The 12,594-nt window shown below is 40.2% G+C and overlaps 1 protein-coding gene across 3 annotated transcripts in view; it reads left to right on the top strand.

Annotated features, from left to right (window-relative positions):
- The window catches only part of Lipt1 (Lipoyltransferase 1), a 514,034-nt gene that overhangs the window by 271,604 nt on the left and 229,836 nt on the right, over window positions 1-12,594 (top strand). Inside the window, exon 4 of one of the 3 annotated variants that reach the window (XM_067773050.1) lies at window positions 8,722-9,312. The exons of 1 other annotated variant lie outside the window; for it this stretch is intronic. In XM_067773050.1, coding sequence (XP_067629151.1) covers window positions 8,722-8,736 — 15 coding nt within the window. In that variant the 3' untranslated portion in view covers window positions 8,737-9,312. Of the gene's footprint in view, window positions 1-5,415; window positions 5,790-8,721; window positions 9,313-12,594 lie in introns of those variants that run through there. One more of the 3 variants, XM_067773048.1, reaches the window with a different exon arrangement.

Raw genomic sequence — 12,594 nt, 5'->3', positions numbered from 1 at the left:
AATGAACTAACTGGGAAGATCACGGAGATAGTCGATTTCATGAAGCGGCACAACATCAGCATTGCTGCGATTCAAGAGACTAAACTCACAGCAAGATCTGCACTGCAAACCTGTTCTGGGTATAATATCCACAGAAAAGATCGCATGAGCGAAAATGGAGGCGGCCTCGCGTTTATCATACACCACTCTGTGCAATACCATATATTTGATCCTGGCATCGACCGCAGGGACAATGTCTTAGAACGTCAAGGCCTATCTGTCCGGTCAGGCGATGCAAACCTAGAAATCATCAACATCTACATCCCTCCTGCCACCTGTTGCCCCAGTGGATACCGCCCTAGTATTAGCGCCTTACTCACTGGCAACAATCGCATTATCTTAGGCGACTTTAATGCCCATCACGATCTATGGCATTCAAACTTGCGGGCGGACAGTAGGGGTGAGATGTTGGCGGATCAAATAAAAGAAACGACGTTCTGCACAATAAACGGAGGCGCCCCCATACGTATGGTAGGAAGCTGTCACAGTTCGCCGGATATCTCAATCGTGAGCGCAGAACTCGTAAGCTGCGTCAACTGGCAGCCGATGGTAACATTGGCATCCGACCACCTGCCTATACTTCTTTCGTTCGAGCGTACCGCCGACTTCATCGTTACAGAAAAACGCACTTTCATTAACTTTAAAAAAGGAAAGTGGGACGAATGCAAATCTTTCTTTGCTGCCCTCCCTATCCCGACTGATGCCCGCCAAGGGGAGCGTGCTTTTTGCAAGGTCATTGAATCCGCCTCGGCACTTTTCATTCCCGCCGGGAGAATTCCCGAAATTCGGCCCCACTTCCCGGCGGAGGCTGCAAATTTAGCGAGAGAACGTGACCTTATAAGACAGCTCGACCCAGGCGACCCTCAAATAAGGGATATAAACCAACGCATCAGATTGCTTGTGGATGAACACAAGCGGGCAAAATGGGAGGAGCACCTAAGAGGTTATAACCTCTCTGCCGGTGTGGGTGAACTTTGGTCCACCGTAAAGTCCCTATCGAATCCGTCTAAGCACAATGACAAAGTTTCCATCGCCTTCGGCGATAAAGTGCTGTCGGATTCGAAAAAATGCGCGAGTGCTTTTTGCCGTCAATATGTAATGCATTATACGGTCGACAAAGATAGACGGAGGGCCAACAGACACGCACATAAACATAAATTCAGCGCGTCACCAATTACCATCACCGCCAGAGAGGTTGAAGATGCCATTGGTCTCGCTAAACCATCCAAAGCAGTGGGCCCAGAGGGCATAGCCATGCCGATGCTTAAAAGCCTAGGGAAAGAGGGTTTCAAATACTTAGCACATGTCTTCAACCTGTCTCTTTCCACCTTTGTCATACCCGAAAAATGGAAAACGGCCAAGGTGGTCCCTGGGAAACCACCTAACATAGGAGAGTCATATCGTCCGATATCTCTCCTATCGCCAGTAGCAAAGACGCTTGAAGCCATTTTGCTCCCCTACTTCCAAGCAAATTTGCAGCTAGCCTGTCATCAGCATGGCTTCAGAAAACTCCATAACACCATCACCGCGCTAAATGCCACCAGCACCCAGATAAATTGCGGTTTAAATCAAAACCCCCACCATAGAACAGTACTCGTAGCGCTAGACCTATCAAAAGCTTTTGATACGGTGAACCATGGCACGTTACTGCAAGACCTGGAAGGGTCTACCCTTCCTTCATGTCTTAAAAGGTGGACCGCAAATTATCTGGGTGGTCGGCAGACATCGAAACGAAACATCAAAACCAAGAAGAATTAAACAAGGGGTGCCACAATGTGGTGTCCTATCCCCACTTTTGTTTAATTTCTACATATCCAAGCTACCTTCACCACCAGAAGGGGTGACTATCGTTTCATACGCCGATGACTGCACAATAATGGCCACAGGCCCAGGCCCACAGATCGATGAGCTCTGCAACAGAATAAACGGCTACCTCCCTGATCTCTCCAGTTTTTTCGCCTCGCGAAACCTGGCATTATCACCGATCAAATCTTCCGCGACCTTATTTACAACATGGACGTCCCAAATGTCGACCATTTTGAACATCCACGTCGATGACACTACGCTACCGACTGTCCTACACCCCAAAATCTTGGGTGTGACGTTTGATCAGGATCTACATTTTGGTGAGCACGCAGCCACAATTGTTCCGAAAATCCAGAGCCGTAATAAAATCCTCAAATCCCTTGCTGTCAGTACCTGGGGAAAAGATAAAGAAACGCTCATTACTACATACAAAGCAATTGGCCAGCCGTTTACGTGCTACGCGTCACGCATATGGTCGCCAAGCCTAAAAATTACCCACTGGAAGATGCTACAGGCCTGCCAAAATACTGCTATCAGAATCACCACGGGCTGTCTTCATATGTCCCCAGAACACCATCTACATAATGAGGCGAGAATACTCCCCATCAGGTAGAGAAATGAGATGCTAACCAAACAGTTCCTGTTGAATACCCTGAAACCTGGGCATGCAAACAGACATCTGATTGATGAGCCAACACCGCCTAGGGGCTTAAGGAGTCATCTCCGTAAGCATATTGAGGTCCTTGGTGAACTCCCCAAACAGGCGTCGGACCTTTAAGCCGGGAATTGCCCGTTGAATCCAGTACTCAAAGAAAAGTACTCAAAACTTGTGGAAGAGGAACGCATACTCCCCAGGGAAACGCGTGTCACTCTTGCTCAACTTCGTTCTGGATACTGATACCTATCCAGAATCAACCCCGACATACAAAATGTATGCCCCGCTTGCAATGTGTCCCCACATGACACCAACCATCTCTTTAATTGTAATGTGGAACCAACGCCTCTAACACCCCTTTCCTTATGGTCCACCCCTGTTGAAACGGCAAGTTTCCTTGGACTCCCGTTAGAGGATATTGATGACAATTTGTGATCGGTCGCGGCTGTTAGGTGGGGCGAAGCACTGCTACAACAACAAGAACAACAACCATGTAGGAAAAATTTTAAAAGGGAGGGATCCTTAGTTCTATAAGTGGACGCCTTTTCGATATATCACCATAAAGGTGGACCAGGGTAGCTCTAGAATGTGTTTGTACGATATGGGTATCAATGAAAGGTGTTAATAAGTATTTTAAATGGGAGTGAGCCTTACTTCTATAGGTGGACGCCTTTTCCGGATACCGCCATAAAGGTGGACCAGGGGTAACTCTAGAATGTGTTTGTACGATATGGGTATCAAATGAAAGGTGGTAATGAGTATTTTAAAAGGGAGTGGGCCTTAGTTCTATAGGTGGACGCCTTTTCCAGATATCGCCGTACAGGTGGACCAGGGGTGACTCTAGAATGTGTTTGTACGATATGGGTATCAAGTGAAAGGTGGTAATGAGTATTTTAAAACAGAGTGATTCTTAGTTCTATAGGTGGACGCCTTTTCGAGATATCGCTATAAAGGTAGACCAGGGGTGACTCTAGAATGTACGATATGGGTATCAAATTAAAGGTGTTAATAAGGGTTTTAATAGGGAGTGGCCCTTAGCTGTATATGTTAAGGCGTTTTCGAGATATCGACCAAAATGTGAACATCATCTGTCGGGTACCGCTAATTTACTTAAATATGTAAGACCACGAACAGTATTCCTGCCAAGATTCCAAGGGCTTTTGATCTCGCCCTGCAGAACTTTTTCATTTTATTTTACTTAATATGGAAAGTGCCACACCGATTTTACAAAGTTTTTTCTAAAGTTATATTTTGCGTCAATAAACCAATCCAATTGCAAGGTTTCATCCCTTTTTTCATATTTGGTATAGAATTATGGCATTTTTTTTTTTAATTTTTCGTAATAAAGTTGGCGTGGTCAGAGTCGGATTTCGGCCATTTTTTATACCAAGATAAAGTGAGTTCAGATAAGTACGTGAGCTAATTTTAGTAAAGATATATCGATCAAGTTAACGGCCGAGCGGAAGGACGTATGTGTATAAAAACTGGTGGTGGCTTCAACCGATTTCGCCCATTTTCACAGAAAATAGTTATCGTCATAGAATCTATTCCCTACCAAATTTCACAAGGATTGGTAAATTTTTGTTCGACTTATGGCATTAAAATTATCCTAAACAAATTAAATGAAAAAGGGCGGAGCCACGCCCATTTTGAAATTTTCTTTTATTTTTGTATTTTGTTGCACCATATAATTACTGGAGTTGAATGTTGACATAATTTACTTATATACTGTAAACATATTACAATTTTTGTTATAATTTGACTTAAAAAAAATTTTTTTAACTGGGCGTGTTCGCCATCCGATTTTGCAAATTTTTTTTAAGCTCACATATAGGAATAGGAGTAACGCTCCTGCCAAATTTCATCATAATATCTCCAACGACTGAAAATTACGGCTTGCCAAACTTTCAAATTACCTTCTTTCAAAAGTGGGCGGTGCCACGCCCATTGTCCAGAATTTTAGTAATTTTCTATTGTACGTCATAAGGTCAACCCACCTATCAAGTCTCATCGCTTTATCCCAATAAGTGCCCAGGAACCTACATACCAAACTTCATCAAGATACCTCAAAATTTACTCAAGTTATCGTGTTTACGGACGGACGGACATGTCTAAATAAATTTCTTTTTTCGCCCAGATCATTTTGATATATAGAAGTCTATCTCTATCTCGATTAGTTTATGCCGTTACGGATTACCGTTATGCGAACAAAGTTAATATACTCTGTGAGCTCTGCTCAGCTGAGTATAAGAAAGAAAAAACCGAAGGTACTAATAAAATCTATAAATATGGTAGCTTGGAGGCATTCTGGCAATTTCTTAAGAGAAGGTGGAAGAGAAAAAATTTGGAAGAGTATACAGTAATAGCAAAAAATGTAACAAACATACTTATTAAAATCATGCTTAAGTAAACAATATGCGTTGAAACTCATTTGCTGATTTCTGAAGGCTGATTAAAAAAAAAAAACAAATGATTAGTACTTCCATTTTTGTTGTTTTCCATTTTTTTTTCAACGAAGCAGAGCTTAATACGAAAGAAAACCCATTGCAAAAAAATATTTAAGTTTTACATTTATTCCCTGTCAAATTTTATTTATCTTTCCTTAAAAATATATATGAATTGGATTTAATCTTCTGTTAAAATTTGCTGAGTTTTAGACGTTTTACACAATAATTTCTTTATTAAATTATTGTATTTCCATCATATCAAAATACAAAAATTGTTTTAAGCACGTTATAATTGGCTTTGACAGTGCAACTGGAATGTGTTTTAACATCTGATTAAGTGGTCATTCTTTTTTTTTGGGCTGAATGATGGTGCTATTATGTTATCAGCCGCCAACACATTTTTTCATATATATATAAGTTCATAATAATTGTAATTGTTCCGCTTTTTTAATAACACTTTTTCCTCAGGGTCTAATTAACAATGTTACCATAACGATGCCAAATAAAGAACGCCTTCCGGTGGTATCCAGTTTGCAAAACGAATGCTACAACGAATGGAATTTAAATAAAATTATAAATGCGCTAAAGTTGGCTTCTCATGATAATTTAGTGCAAGCTATAAATGGACATTAAAGAAGTTTTTTAGTTATTATTATTTTTAGAATTGTGATTACTATTATTTTTTCCTAATAAACTAATATGAGCTAACCAGCGTTAAATTTTATACATATATGTGGAGTTATATTATATTTAACAACTTTCCTGTAAAATCGATTTCAAAAACTGTATTTTTGAAAGCACAATTGCTTACTGTTTTATAAAAATATAATTGCTGAAACCTATCTCACTAATATATTATTCCACATGCCATCTGAAAATTTGAAAATCTATAAATGTTATAAAATGAAGTACCAAAACTAGCAAAAAACAGTGCATTTTATATTGGATATGCATTTTATTCTTTCTAAAAGGTTAAAAGTTGTAATAGCTTACAGAAATTGCGGGAAACAATCCAAAATTTGAGTAAAATATTGAATTTAAGGCGATTTAGCTTGCGTTCCGGAATTACAAAATTTCAAACATATTTACCTATATATAAATAGGCAAGTTAAAAGTTTCGCGCCCCTCTTACGTCCAAACTATTCTGGAAACGTTCCCGCAATGATGGGCGAAATCACAATTTTGCAATCTTAATGCAAAATTTATTATTATTGTAACGAATTTTATGAATACCTGATTATTCTGCACCTTCTGTTATAGTTCGAATCGCTGAACTGTCCAATAAAAAACTCAAATATTCAGTATAGCAATATGTCCTTTATTCGCAACACTACTATAGTAGTGTACTTCACAATTACAATACTCGCGTACCTCCCTAATGGCGTTTTGAAATCAAAGGGATTCATTATTCTTTAGCTTTCGCTGCTTTTGTACTCTCTGTTGCCTCGTTCGCGTAGTTCAAAGTGTCTAGTCTTTTTAGTTATTTCTCATTTATGTCCACATATTCACGTTTGTCTTCTTGTAATATGCGTGTATATGTGTGAGTGATAACTTCTGCGCTTGTATCTGTTGTTTACATGTATTATGTCTTTTTTCTTTTTCTTCTTCGCTCTTAGCTTTGCAGTATACATACATGTACATCGAAGTTTGTTGTGCATTTATTTACTAACAGCATAGTGACTTATTGTAGCTGCTAACTACTCCACCTAAGTCTGATCGTCCAATTTTTTTATATGCCGTAGACGAGATCGCTGATCCGCTTTAGAACTTTGTACGCCCGGGCTTGAAACCACCCTTGCATTCTTTTTGGGAAGTTCTTTCCTTCTTTTGAATGCGTACATTTGGGTTTGTCAATGCCAGTGTTTTTCCCGCTGGTATATTAGATTTTGATTTGTTTGTCCGATTTGTTCCCCCGATCTTTCCCCGGTTTACTGAATTCGACTCTTGTGGTCGTTGTCGACTCTCCTCCACCAGCACTCGCTTATTGCTGAACCTGTTCTAAAAGCTGAAGTACAGTGGCACATCCTTGTTCTTATAGCGCAAAACACTTCTTTCCATGTCGATCTTGATGCCATAGTCAACTAAGAAGTCCACGCCCAATATGACTTCATCAACGATCTCTGCCACAACGAATTTGTGTAGAACCGTGACCTTCAGTGAATCAAAGCCGCGTTTGAGCAATGACTCTGATGCGAAAAATAACTGCTTAGCAAAATCCTTACATTAGATCGGGTCGTTTATGAAAACTTTGATTATTAAGATATATGGATTTAGTGTGGATCGCCTAAGAGGGAGTGAGTATTCTAGATTGGTGGTTCAGCCTGGTGGCGTGAACATGCCGACCCTCTTTACGGTAAGCATAAGAAAAAAATGGTTGGATCAGCGCAGCCACGAAACCTGACCAGTATAGCTTAAAACTAGGAGATTATTAATGAATGTGTCGATTTGGCCAACGCGTGAATTTCCGCTCGTTCCATCCTTAAATCTTGAGTACATGAATTATGGCACAAGGCATGCTTGATATGTCCGTTTGTTGGCACTTTATTTTCTAATCATATGTACAAATTGATCTTTAATTTAAATTCCTTATGGTTTTGACGTTAGTACTTTAGGCAAGACACGATCCCCATAGGAGCCGGCGCATTGTGGTTGGTTGAGCGCCGGTATCTCCGTGTAGGCGTCAGCTCCGCAAGTCGCATGTATGCGAACGTGCTGGCGGCTGAAGGATCAACGTCGGCTGTTGGGCGTGAAGAGTCAAACGCTTATTTACGTCGTGCGTACTCGTATTCGTCATCTAGGTGTAGATGCCGTGCCAGATCGTAAGCGATTATAGTCGTTGCGCCCCAACAAGGCATCGATTAGAGCGCGGACCATGCGAATGCCAAATGATGGGCCCGGTTCGGAAGATTGCCGGTAGCTGCGATACTCGGTAGTCCGTTCTGGCTATCGTACGTACAGGTAATAATTGGCGATGTGGCGATTTCGCTCTTCCATCGCGTTGGTATCGGGGTCCCGCATGCGTCGATGTTGAGTGGATAGGCGGAAATTCCGTGATTCCGGTCCACGCCGTTGTTGCTGTCGAGTAGGTGGACGGAAAGTCCGTGATTCTGTTCCATGCCGATGTTGCTGTTGAGTGAGTGGACGGAAAGTCCGTGATTCCGTTCCACGCTGACGTCGTTCTGTTATGGACCATTTTAACGCTCATTTTTGAATTTTTATAATAATACACCACCCATTCATGTTAATGGCTTTATTGCAGACCATACTAAACTGGATATTTTAATGCGGACACATAATAACGCCACCCGTATGCCTACTGTGGGAATCGCAACGAACACGTTTACATATATGTCGGGATATCCAACTCAGTATCCATGATAAGATCCGTTGTGCATGTTTCTGCGCATAACACGATACTTGGCTTTTTTATTTCAAAAAGCTTCCCAAGTTCATCTTTTTTTGCTGTTATACTACAGATATTGAGATAAACACATACCAAGTTGTGCACCCTGCCACTCTGATTTCTGTAATGTTTAGATTTTTCTGTTATAATTGTAATCGCATTTGGTTGCTAGTAGCCAATCTTCCTTTTTCCCGCAGATAGCTTTTGTTGATAAACTGGACATGTTCTATCTATCATGGTTTTCATCTAATCCTAGATCCAGTTCCTTATTTGCTCGTATACAGTTTAATCACTTATTAATTTTTTCCTTATTGCATTGGATATACTGATGTTCACCTAAGCATTTCGTGAAAACATTCTTTTCTTTTCAGCCAATCGCCTTATGATTGAAGGCTTTACATTTAAAGCAACACAGCACTTACACTGCACCATACACTGTGCAGCTCTCCCAACCTACATTGAGCCTCTCACCAACTAGTGATTCCGCGAAGACCTCTATCTCCACTTCTAGTACCACATTGCGATAAATTTTCGTGTTCTTTTTTACCTCGTATTGCTTTACCACTGCAATGTCCGTGTACAATACGCAACGAACAATATTAATCTTTTCATTAAAATTGACTACCCATCACCAATCACGATTTCCAGTACTTGCCAGTATTGGATAAAGTTAAGCTAATGAGTAAATACATCTAATGGGTAGAGTTCCAATTCGTAGTTGATCTGATGGGTAAAGTTCCAATTCATTGGGACGTGGCATTGTTTGTACAATAAAGCACCATTGGGACGCGGCATTGCTTATACAACGTTCTGGCTATGCAGCTGACTTCTCGCATCAGCACTTTTTTTATTGATTGGATACAGACACATTTTTGGCGGATAATTTTTTCTATACTTAAAAACTAACAAATTAATGTGTAACTCTAAATATATATATATTTCAATAAAATACATCATGAAAACTACACAGTGTTCTATAATTTACTTGTGGAAGAAAGTTCCTGATATTCCTGCGATTTTGGATTGCGCTACAGTTGTTCTGGTGAGTTTATCCACGCAAAGTTTAATTGCCACACGAAAGTTTGGGTTCTCCAACATCGTCCATTTGCTGCAGACACTATATATCACACGAAAAGGGACCCCAATAACAGTAAAATTTGTTCCAATACTACACATTTTTTGGTGGCCCATGAGGGGAATCCTTTTTAACCATTTCTACCGTGAAACTATGCAACTATACAACAGTTATATGCTTTCTAAACATCGCTGCTTCATAAAAATAGTACCCGGCTTATTCATCATATCATACATACTTAACTTCGGCACTCTGCAGTTAACAGTTCCTATAAGCGCAGATATTTTTCTTTGCGTCGGATCGCTATCGTTATCTTAGGCCAACATCTAATATACATACATTTATTCAAGGCTCAACATTGCATTCGATTTGCTTACATTAATTTATTTAATTGGCATATCATATATTTATAAACAAATAAAATATGGGGATATAACATTAATCAAGCTACAAGAAAATCGACTTACGACCCTTGCAAAAAGGTCTGGTTAACTTTAAGAAAGATTCTGCTTCGAGAAAAATTAAGCCATATTTTTAACAGTGATTAAACCGCATTAATGCTTTGAATGAGGAGTTTTGTTCCACGCACAAATCAATCATATGTTCAGACATTAAAAATGACCATGAATATTTTACTAATGATGTTGCCTCCCAATTTGAAGAAATTCACTTGGAAGTCTTCTGTCTGGTAAACCAGCAGCAAACAGATATGTTCCCCCTGCACCGGATTGCGAGAAGGCAAAGACTAAGAACCAGTCATCTGATTTTCAAGTGCGATTTGTCGCTCCTGCTCAATTCCCACGTTTACCAGTACCCTCTTTTTCTGGCAAGTTCACCGATTGGCCAAGCTTCCATGATTCATACAATCGACTAATTCATAACAATCTTGAATTAAATTCTATCCAAAAATTTCATTATTTGAAGCAGGCATTGGTAATTGACCGTGATCTGGATATACATCAAATGCTTTTAACGGAAGCAAATTATACCACTGCATGGGAGTTGTTAATAAAACGTTATAATAACCCGCGCATAATATTTTTCCATCATATGAATACGTTGTACAATTTACCAGTTATCGTCAAAGAAGAGGCAGATGACATAAAGACTTTGCTTAATGCGGCGAATGTGTGTGTCAATGAATTTAACTGGCTTAAGGCTCCAATAGGGGAATGTGATCATTGGATTGCACATTACCTAACAACCAAACTACCAATTGAAACTCACTCCGCATGGGAGCGTCATCTAGGAAGCAAAATCGAGATTCCCACTTTCTCTGATCTACAAGACTTTTTAAGCAATCGTCTCTTTACGATTGATGCAATCGAAAGCCGCATGTTAACTTTTAATGCCACACCCATACGTCCACTGTCAAATGATAATAAGAATAATCATGTTCAGAAATCAAAATTATCTGCGCGTACGGTACATTATGTAAAATCACACCACGCTGCCCCTAAAGTCCACCAATCTTCACAAGATCTTTGTGCTCTTTGTGGACAAGCACATATAATTCGCCGTTGCCCAACCTTTCTATCCAAAGATTGTTTCGAAAGAAAGAACATAGTCGATAAAATTAAGCTGTGTCTCAACTGTTTGAGTAAGTCTTATGCATTATCACAATGCACAAGCAGCAAAAACTGCATACAATGTGGTAAGCGTCACCACACATTACTACATTTTCCACGGACTTCCCAAACCAATACAGCGACAACAACAACAGCTCAATACGCCCAGCCTTTCAAACCAGCATCGGCTTCAACCCAAGGGCAGGTAGGGCTTAGATCCACACCATTGTTAGATACAAAACGTGGTGCTCAGGCACACGCAACTTTAGCAGCCAATTCTGTACATGTGGACTCTAATCCATGTGCTAGTCATTTGTCCAAACAGATTCTTTTGGCCACGGCTTTAGTTTCAAGGAAACTTGACGTTTCAACAAGGGTGGACCATAAGGAAAGGGGTGTTAGAGGCGTTGGTTCCACATTACAATTGAAGAGATGGTTGGTGTCATGTGGGGACACGTTGCAAGCGGGGCATACATTTTGTATGTCGGGGTTGATTCTGGATAGGTAAGAGTTTAACCTGTTACAGTATCCAGAACGAAGTTGAGCAAGAGTGACACGCGTTTCCCTGGGGAGTATGCGTTCCTCTTCCGCAAGTTTTGGATAATTTTCGTTAAGCACTGGATTCACCGGGCAATTCCCGGCATAAAGGTCCGACGCCTGTTTACGGAGTTCACCAAGGACCTGCTTGTGTTTTTTCACTTTATACGGCTGGGTTCTCAGGTGCCGTATTTCACAAAATGCTTACGGAGTGGACTCCTTAAGCCCCTAGGCGGTGCTGGTTCATCAATCAGATGTCTGTTGGGATGCCCAGGTTTCTGGGTATTCAACAGGAACTGTTTGGTCAGCATCTCATTTCTCTCCTTGATGGGGAGTATTCTCGCCTCATTATGCAGATGGTGTTCTGGGGACATAAGAAGACAGCCCGTGGCGATTCCGAGAGCAGTATTTTGGCAGGCCTGTAGTTTCTTCCATTGGGTGATTTTTAGGCTTGGCGACCATATGGGTGACGCGTAGCACGTAATCGGCTGGCTAATTGCTTTGTATGTAGTCAGATTTTTCCAGTTTTGACTAAGTTTTGCTTCGATTATTTTCGATATTTTTATAAAAATATGTATTATTATATAACACCAACAATCCAAATATACACTTAAGACTTTTTAGAAAATTCGGGGAAAATTCCGGGAATTTTCATGTAAATTTTTAGCTTTCAGTAAGAATTTTTAGAAGTTATCTCTCAGATCCTTCTTTTGTTTTTTCAAAAGGAATTTTTGTCCAGAAAAAAGATGTGGTGTGGCAACCGTAATCATGACCAAGGCTGCCAAATTTTAGCGAAGGGTACGCAATTCTTTCTTCAAATACCAGAATGGTGCATTTTTTATGCTGATTTTACCCATAGCGAAACAAATGGAAATTGGAAATGAATATATATAGCTAAACTATACATTTCATAAAATATATCAACCAAAGTATTAAAAATTGCAGATCTTGGGAGGAGGGCGATTAGGACGATCTCATAGATTATACATACATAAAAGCTAAAAATTTTATATGTAATTATCAGAGCGATCAGGGCGATTGTATATTTGTTGTTTATAGTCTCT

The sequence above is a fragment of the Eurosta solidaginis genome, chromosome 3 (assembly GCF_040869045.1).
Source record: "Eurosta solidaginis isolate ZX-2024a chromosome 3, ASM4086904v1, whole genome shotgun sequence".
In the NCBI taxonomy this organism is placed as follows: Eukaryota; Metazoa; Arthropoda; class Insecta; order Diptera; family Tephritidae; genus Eurosta; species Eurosta solidaginis.
Note: the sequence above shows the minus strand (reverse complement) of the source record. Positions and strands in the feature narration are given on the sequence as shown.